The sequence below is a fragment of the Cottoperca gobio genome, chromosome 17 (genome assembly GCF_900634415.1).
Source record: "Cottoperca gobio chromosome 17, fCotGob3.1, whole genome shotgun sequence".
NCBI classification, from domain to species: Eukaryota; Metazoa; Chordata; class Actinopteri; order Perciformes; family Bovichtidae; genus Cottoperca; species Cottoperca gobio.
Window position 1 is genome coordinate 5400752 of NC_041371.1, and position 9945 is coordinate 5410696.

Sequence of the window (9945 nt, forward strand, 5' to 3'; positions counted from 1 at the left end):
CTCTCTCTCATCTATCTCTCTCTCTCTCTCTCTCTCTCTCTCTCATCTCTCATCTATCTCTCTCTCTCTCTCTCTCTCTCTCTCTCTCTCTCTCTCTCTCATCTCTCTGTTGTCTGCTTTCTGTATCTCTCTCTATATATATATATTATATATAAACATCTATATTAATATATATAAACATATATATTAATATATAAAAAGGAAAAGGAAATATCCCCCAAAAAATCAACATACTTCAAAATGTCCACAACATTTAAGAGTATCAAACCTTTAATCTTATACATGTATCCAGTTACAAAAGACACTTCTTGGAGTCCTATACAGGTTATTCAATCTTCAAGAGGCTGCACCATCAATGACAATAAAACGTTTTTCCATTGAAGAACTAGAGTACGCTGTGATGCGTTTGTCTGTTCTCTGTTGAACACAATCTCAACCGGTTTGGAACGGTAGAAGCCTGCTGCTAGTTCCCAAACAGGTACCGGTCCACCGTCCAGAGGGAGACAACATTGTGACCTTCATTAAAACTGCAACCGAGATCCCACTGGAGAACTGAAGGCCGCCGATGCTGTGCCACACCGGACGGGTAAGACGTGGCCTGCTATACAGTGCTTCATGACATGTTACAATTACACAAATGTCCATTTAGACCACGGTTTTAAGAAGTTGAGGGATTATTTATAGTGTTGTATAGTAGACACAGTTATTGTATGTATGGTCTTTACAGATAAGACCAACACGTAACAAAAACAAGGGCCTATTTATGTCTAGGAAAGAAAAGAAAAGGGCAGATGTTAATGCAGTAATTGTCAGCATTAAATACTAGTTACTTGAGTAACTACAATATTTAAAAAGTAAACTCACTGCCCAGATACTTCACTATGAAAGTTAATGATAGTATATACATATTTTAATCACGAGTTAAGCTACAACTAGCCCCCAAAACATGTATTTGGGTCCCTTTGCATTTATTCCATTTAATGATCACATTGTAGTATATTTGGCAAATTTCTGTTTATTTAGTGATTACAAGCTAATTGTAATTAAAGGTTAACACATCTTTACACATGTGAACATAATCAATAATATACGTTTATTGAATTTAGCCATATCGCCCCCCCCCCCTCCTTAAAGTTTAACAGCGTGTTTCAAGTCTTCATTTGTTGAGACATTAGTCTAAATGCCAATTTTCCAGGTGCAGTTTCCCGATCTGAGTATGACATCATTTCAAAACTGAAACCAAGTCAAGTGTCGGCCAGTGGGGATGCGTGTGACTTTATCGTTTGCAAAATAATGTTGAATAGATGACGGATACCTAGTGCTGAGTTCGTCCTACTGTAAGGCAACATTTAAAGAAACTCCTGTAGTATAAGTCGTGTAGTTCCCTTTTACTGTAAACCGTGACTTTGAGCTCATTGTCGAGAGTTCATTGTAGAAAAAAAAGGTTCCAACACATCAAAACGTGTCTTTTTGCAGTACCAAGTTGTAGGTAAATACACTGTATAAAACATACTCTCAGGTCTATGTGGATATGTGTGGAAACACAGACGGCTTGGTCTTCGGTTCCACTCTAAAGTGCTAAAGTTTCTGTGGTGCAGCAGTGTCGAGTCTTTGGTAGCTGGGAAGAAGTTCAGAGGATCAGTTTAGTTTTTTTTCACCAAGTTTTCACCCTCTTTCACATCAGAGAAGTGAAAAGTTTGAAATGTGCTGCCTGCTCATGTAATCCACACTCTTGCCTTGTTGCGTCTCTCTAGCTCTGCCAGCTGAGAAGCAGAGACGTGGCGAATGCGATGAGAGCCGCCGTGACGCGCTGCTGGCTGCCTCTGTGCCACCCTGTGCAGTCATTGTGGTGCAGCAGAGACCTGTCGAAGTCGTCCGCTCTGCTGTACTCGGACGGCTGGCTGCTCGCCGAGCATTGCACCAGGGGCATCTGGTAGGAGGTGGCCCGCTTCTCCGGCCGGTCCGGGCTGGAGCCGTCGCTGGGACGCTGGCCGTTGTAGAGAAGGTAGCGACCGTGGGCGTCCTGCTCCATGCGGAAAAGCTCGTACTCTGTGTGGGGGAGACGGATGCCCAGTGCCACACAGCCGTTGGTTAAGGTGACGTCCTGCTCCACCCCGACCTGCCAGGACCCCTGCACTCCACACTCGTTACCGTTGAAGACGTTGAGCAGGGAAGTGGTGGCGAAGTCCATGGGAGTTACTCTCATGTGGTTCACTAGAGGAAGAACAGAAGACGACCCGTTAGCTTTCAACTCCTCTGAGAATATTTAGTATTAAACATCTCAAACATCTCAAACAACAGCAGTGAGAACCAACCTTTGAAGACAAAGTCTGTCCCGCCCATGACGAGGGTGGAGTGAAGTCCTCGGCTGTAGCGTCCGCGGGCGTAGATGGTGAAGGTGGGGTGTTTACAGATGGGGTCAGAGTAGTGGTAGTAGAGGCCCTCCCAGGTGTGGTTGTTGTCGTGGAAGATGAAGTGACGGGTGAGGAAGAGGACCTCGGGGCGAACTTCGCAGCGCTGGCTCACCCACTGACCGTACAGCCCGACAGTCAGGTCGGCCCGCGGCGCCAGGATGGGAGGGTGGAACTCATCTGAGCGGAAGATGATACGACAGGCGATGCAGCCATGGTCATGGTTCTGGAAGAAAAAGGGAAGGGAAAGGTTAGCGTAGTATAAACATATAGAATATATACAACTAAAAATATAAAGTAATTCCTAGAGGAATAAAACCAAACTACTGCAAGCATGAAAAACTAATTAAAACAACAACCGGGTGAAATAAAGATTGTTAATAAAGAAGGAAAACAAATACTTATTGAGAATATTTATTTCACTGTATGAAATTCAAGTCAAATGAAATCCATCAGCGCTGAAAGCTTTTTGAATCCATCATCAGAATATTGTATCATGAAATCCACAAAAAAAATAAAACTTCTGGCGTCTGTTCAGAGGTGAAGGAGGAAAAAACGATTTCCTTCGGTCTGAATCTCTCGAGTGTTGGAAGCCAGACGAGGTTCCAGCATTTTCTCAGGCTGATCTCATCATTTTACCGTGAAACACAGATGTCTGGTCGAACTTAAGCCATGACAACAGGAAGTCCCACAGCGAACAGGGAGCTGAACTTTCATGCTACTCACAAACAGCGGGACGTTCATTCTTCACCCTCATATTGACAGAAATAACTAGAGATGACCATTAATCATGTGAAGATCGCATCACGTCTGGTTTAGTGGAGCAGCATGTGATCATAATATCCCCAGACAGGACAGCTGTGGCTGCAGAAAAGACTCGACGGCCTGACGGATTCAGAGCTGGAAGCTTTCATCGCACTGTATTCCACTACATCTCTTCCAAAAAACTAAACTCCAGGGAGGCGGAGGAGTTTTTGTTATTCGAGGGTGGTCAACATTTAAGACCTAACCTCCCCAATCCAATCACTCTTTCCCCAGGCAACATTATGTCCACATGAGATTTATGGGAAGTAAACCCCTGAGCATCACTACATCCTACAGATGAGATAATCCCAGCGCAGCTCTGTAACCGCTGCAGAGCGAGAGGGTAACGGGGGAGGCCTCCTTGTGTGTACGAGTACTTTTACTGCACTTTTGCATCGGTGTTTGTGTGAATAAGTAATATGTAGCAGGGTTAGGGTTAGGGTTAGGGGAACTTTGAGCCCATAAAACATCCTTCTATGGATAACCATCTCCCAGCTTGTTCATGGTACCACAGCTCATCCAAGGCAACGAATGGTGCAAGCAAAGGTTTCACGATTCAGAATCTATTTATCCTAATCCCTGCATTATACCGACAAATGATCAGCAGCTGAGAAGTGTCTGCATCGCGCTACAGCAATAAAGTAGGACTGTATGCAGCCTGAGAGGCAAAACAAAACTTGCTTGCCTCAGATATGGTTTGATTTCATCAACGTGTGGAAACTAAGAGATAAATGTTCAGAGATTTAAGCAAAAAAAACCTCAAATCAACCCGAAACAATCGCAAATAAAAAAGGTGAACATGTCAGTTTGTAATCGAGCAGTAATCCCCACAGCTGAGTGTTACAGCTTTACACAACCCAATATTTATACAATTATTAGCAGGTTGCAAATAAAGCTTTTTACTGACACCGTACTTAACACAGATATTCACAATTATGATTTAAATCAAAGTTTTACAGGATGATTGTTGAACATTTTCCACTGGAGTCAAATCATGTAAAACAAAACTAACTTGACTCAATATAAATGAAACTGTCTCCACAGTGTCGGAGTTTAAACATCATGCACACATTAATGGAGTTAGATGAGAAGGTGATAAATAAGTATAATAAAACTGAAGCATTTTTACTTGAAAGAATGACCAAAAATAGAAGTTTTGTTGTCGTCCATCAGCTGGACTCAACTAACATCTACAAGGATGGAAGTTGAAACTAAACATCCAATAAAAGAAAGTGACGCTTTAATAAAATATTGTTGTCACAAGAAGCTCTCAGTGAACTTTTGTAACTTTCCATTTAAACAGTGAAAAACATTCGAAGGTCTTTGCAATGGCACACAACGTCCAACCTGTTCAAGCTCGTGTTGTAATAAATAGTTGGCTCTTCATGCTGGCAGCAAAGCATTTTATATCCTTACTGGAATTGAAGAAACATGGAGGAAATGAGGAAGGATATTACTGCCATTGCCTTTACACAAATTACATTTCAGTTTTTTTTTTACTGCTACATTTGGCTGCCACTTTTGTTTAAACTGACGTACAAATGAGGCACAATCCAAGCCGCAGCGGATCAAGGAGAATTAGAACCCAGTTTCACTTTGTTTGGCAGCCATCTTTCATTTTGGCATTTTGGGGATTACCGCCATAGTTCAGGGGAGGATGATGTCCAGAAGCAAACCGTTTTTACGAGGAACAGAAACCACGTCAGGCTTTAAAACACTACACCCATTGGTGGAATGTAACTATGAACATTTACTAAAGTAATGTTCTTAAGTACACAACTTTATACTTTTTACTCCGCTGCGTTTGTCCGACAGCTTCAGTTACTCTTCAGATCACAGTTTTCCATCCGCATCCACTGCATCTTCAAATACTACTTTTCTTAAGCTAACTAAACTCTTTAAAAACCTACTGGAAAATGCATCTTGCAGCGCCGCTACAAACATATGATGATTTTATAGATTGCTGTGGATTAAACTAACCAACAGAATATAAAAAGGAGTTACAATTAGCACAACTGTAAACATCTACACCTTAATATTAAGTCAAAAACATCATAAATACTAGTAAAAACATACGAGTACTTCCACTTTTCATACTTTAAGTACCTTTTGTGATATACTTTTACTTAAGTAAGGGTTTGCATGCAGGAATTGAGTATTTATTAGTACTTTTACTTCAGTAAAGGATCTGAATACTTCCTCCGCCAGCGACTACTCTCCTGTTTTTCCACGTTGGGATCCTCAGAGCCAGCATCTCTCCCGTAAGACGACTTCCCAGGAATTCATAATAAGAGTCTTATATCTTAGTCCATCTGGTTTCATTGCTCAAGTTTTAAAATGTATTTCAAAAGGCTTATAGGCTCAGAAAGAAGTAGCAACGAAAACAAAACATAAACCGAACCCAGGCCAGCATGACACATCCACCTCTGCCCGAGGGGAGACGTGCAACAGCGTGATAAACACCGAAACTCTCCACCAACAATAACACTAGTAAAACGCAGATCCCTTCGTAACAAGCGTCATTATCAAGCGGTCGTTCCTCAGCGAGGACGCGGCCGCCAACAGAAAACAGATTGGAAACAAATTTAAAAACAAAGTCTGCCGCCCTGCTCCTGCATCACTACTGAGATCCACCCAATAACCACGAATGAACGTACTGGCACCAGCAAATGTTCTGGACTGGGACCAGCTCTGGGTACGCCACTTAAGATTAATGGATTGGATAGTCACCATGGCAATAAAAGCCCCTGAAAAGAAACCATTACAACCTCAAGAGATGGTCGGATTTAGAGCTTTTTGTGTAGGAAGGAGTGAAGTGTTTTCTACCACCGTTACACCAGAAGAGTATAGAATGTACTGCTCGTGCACAGATGGTGACCAATGGGGCTCAACGTTTGACCAAAGCGATAAAATGAGTTATGACGTTCTAAAAAAGAAAAAGAACGCTAGAAGCTAATACCTCATTTAAAGAGACGGTTCACTCAAATGACAAAATACAATATTACCTCTGCAAGGATCAAGCCGAGGGTGTTGGGTCTATGCGTGGAGGTTTTCAGATTCAGATCTAAAGATCATGTTAGCAAATAGTTTTCTATATATACATTCAGCAGACATGAAACAATATTAGCATTGATTTGGAGTCGTGTTTCTGGCCATTTGTTGAATTTAAAAAAGGGGAATTCCACTGATTGTACACATCAAAGTGTGTTCATAGGGCTCACATTACTACTGCATGTGTGGAAAACTGTGTGTAAAGCCTTGTCAACTATATTCACTCTCCTTTGAGCTCCGTTCTGATGCCCAACCAACTCCTGATGGAAACATTTGGCTCTTAAGCTGCTGAACGCTTCACCATGTTCATGTTCACCAAAAGATGCATTCACCTCCATTATATATTTGGATGGCAGCAGAAAAACAGATCTCTCACAACCTTGGCAAGTAAAAAACAAAACGATCTGTTAAGAGAGGAAATACGCTTATTTATCCTTTAGTGAACTGACCCTTTAAGACAATGTGAAGCACAGTGTGTCCAACACCTTCCTTCTCATTGAGGAAAGCTTGAGGAGAAACAGAGCACATGCAACACTTTGATTTAAACTCAGGCATGCATGAAATCAGACCTGGTATGTGCTCACTGGAATAATTCATATGGCCGCATGATTCCAAATTCTAGGAATACCACATGTTGATCGCTCCCAGAGATAGGCCGGGTTTCACATTGCGCCTCTGCGGGCCAGAGGGGCTTAAGGGGAGCAGCTCTGGTCATTACAGCTCCACAGGAGAGCTCGTCTGATCACAGAACCTCACTCCACACTGTTTACATTCTGATCAGCAACACCAAGCCCCATCATCCCTGTACAAATGGGTGTTTATTTAGACAGCGGACCTGAACAGGATTTCATTGTAATCTCTGTAGAGGGTGACAGTGAAAACATCACTCTAGGGTTTCAGCCAGCGGAGAAACTGCTGTTCAGCAGCGTAAATAGAGAAATTACATCCCGTAAGCACAGCGGAGGAAAGAAAGGGCTCTTTCTTGACGCTAGAGTCGGGTGATGAAGTCAGTATTTGACATAGTTTCTGGTTTCTACCAGTGCAAATGTTTAGTGTGGAAGGGAAAGATTGTTGACATACACACTGATCCTAAATCAGATATGGATTAAAAAGTATTTGGAGAAGTCTTAGATGGCGGTTTGTTGACGCAGATAGGTCGAGTTTACAACTGCAGAACACAGATTGTATCACAAGTGAACATTACAATAACTTGACTTCTGCACTTGTTCAGCATTCATTGATTTTTCCGATCATACAAATCGCTCTGAAACACAAACACGAGGACTTACTTTCAAATATTATTTTACCCAGTTCTCCTCACAGGCTTGCGGAGGCTACGCTCAAGATAAACTCTCATAAAACAAGACTGTTCTCAAGGTCAGTTCATGCTGTTTTTGGTGTGTGTGGTCTTTGCGGTGTGAAAGCTCGACACAGTTGGAGTTAAGTTCAGAGGAGGTTCTCCGCCGAGCTGCGTCCTCTGGACAGAAAAACAAAAAACAGAAACTCTACTTCTGGCTTAGTCGTGCAGTCCAATAAACACAAGACGCAGTGGACTGCACAAGCTGCTTCTACTGGTAACTCTGCGTGCAACTCTCTCCACGTTAACAGTGACAAGAACTGCAGACTATTCATTTAAGGATACTAGAAAACTAATTCTCTCTACAGATACTACTTATTAATTCAGATGTTCTCTTTAATTATAGGAGAAGCTCAAGCAAAGATTGATTTTTGAGGCCTGAAGATGTGAAACACTCCAGTATTCAACAAGAAGCAAGACCAAGAGTCTACAGTCATGTTAAATGCAGCTGTAAGCATGCTAACAACGTTTGCTAATTAGCACAAAATACAGCTGTATCTCTCATCCCTCTAAACTCTAACTGAGGCGATCATCAGGGCTTACCTTGGCGTTTTGCAGGGCGGTCTGGTAGCTGGACGGCTTGTAGTAAAGCCTCTGGGACGGCTCAGTGTGGATGTCTCCCAGAAACAGCTCCTCCACCAGGTGATCCAGGTTGTGGTGCAGGTACTGCTTCTCCACCCTCAGCAGCTGCAGCTCATGCATGGCAAAGTTAAGCTCCCTGGAGCAGTCGTAGCCGCCCTCCTCGCTCCACAGCTCGTAGGTCACACTGGGCTCCCAGGGGCCCTTCACGGCCCCTCTGCAGCTGCGGTTGAGCCTCTGGCTGAGCTCTTTGGCCACGGTGGCCGTGTGACAAACCATCTGGACGCGGTGGAGGTGGTACTTCCGCCTCTGTGCCGCCGCGGATGATCCAGGAGGCCTGCCGTGAGCGCTGACGACCGCGGATCACCAGAGTGTAGGAGGGTTTGGTGCAGTGGTTGTCCTCGTAGTAGAACTGGTGAGCCTGGAAGCTGTTGTTGGAGTAGAAACTGTAGGAGCGCGTCAGGAACTCCGGGCCTGGTCTCACCTCACAGCTGCAACAGAAGTTTTTAGATTAAACACCGCTCAAGTCCACATGCAGAACATGTTTACATAAATACCAAGAGGTTTTAAGTTGGTCCACTCCAGAGCTCAGAGAACTGTTTAGTGTGCGTTTCAGTCTGCAGCAAGCCTGTTCCTCATTTGTGTTACTTTTGCATTGCACAATATATATCAAGCTTTAAAAAATAAATTATTATTAACTTGTGTGTGCTCTGCTGTGTACATGTGTGACGATAACAAGTGGATTCGATTCAAATCCTCCATTTCCATTTCCAAACATGTACGGTATAAGTGGACTTTCTATTGAGCCTCCTGTAAGCTCCTGACCCTTCAGGGCCATACCGGAGATTTACTCCATTGTAGACTTTACCATTAGTTTGTTTACTGTATTTATACTCTTAATGGAATAACCACTCAATGTATTAATACATTACACTCTTTTATTGGTTGTATGTATCTTCCAAACAGGAAGTGAGAGCTTATATTAGAGGTAGCTCAGACTGTACCGTGTTGAGCATGAAGTGACAGAAATGACTCATATAAACCAAATATAGTACGTTTTGAGAAATGTCGGCAGTGTTGTTACATATAGTGCAGTATGTGCAGCTTGTGAGCAGCTGACGGTATAGTTTAAACAAAACATTTACGACAGTGTCAATCATTTAAACTATTTTAGGCTACATACATGTCATGTTTAAACATAAGGGGAGGTTGCATTGGATTTTGCATGTCAAAACTTCCTGCCTTCCTATTAAACAAAAGTAAATTTGCAATACACACACGCCTCCTTGGGATGCAATGAAAACACAAGTCGATAGTTTACCTGGTGGACACCCAGTGACCCTCTACGTTGGGAGGCATCTGCACAGTGATGCGGGCTCCATTGTGGAGGTGCTTCAACATGTGTTGGCACTGGGAGTCTCTGAGCGACCGGCCGAAGGCTTTCTCCAGAGAGAGACGGGGGGACCGACCGTCTGAGTAGTGGAGAGAGGAACCGCCTTCAGCCCAGCCTGCAGGAACAATAAGGACACAAAAACAGATTTTAGTTTAGGAAGGATTGTTTGGGAATAAAACAATATATATAAATAACAGAAGTTTAATTCACAAGATGTTTGCGTTACGTGGAAACGATTCAGGATTCAGTGTTTTATTGTTAAAAACGTACATTTTGAGGGTTAGGGTTAGGTTTAATAAACCACTTAAGAAAGAGTTTAGTCTGTCAGAACTTCTTTCTTTTAGCTCTTC

At 42.8% G+C, this 9945-nt stretch overlaps 1 protein-coding gene across 1 annotated transcript in view; it reads right to left on the reverse strand.

Annotated features, from left to right (window-relative positions):
- Window positions 1-259: 259 nt before the first annotated feature.
- LOC115021959 (protein APCDD1) overlaps window positions 260-9945 on the reverse strand; it is a 15771-nt gene continuing 6085 nt past the window's right edge. The window contains 5 exon segments of the mRNA XM_029452701.1: window positions 260-2214; window positions 2316-2637; window positions 8167-8502; window positions 8504-8693; window positions 9524-9710. Coding sequence (XP_029308561.1) covers window positions 1751-2214; window positions 2316-2637; window positions 8167-8502; window positions 8504-8693; window positions 9524-9710 — 1499 coding nt within the window. The 3' untranslated portion in view covers window positions 260-1750.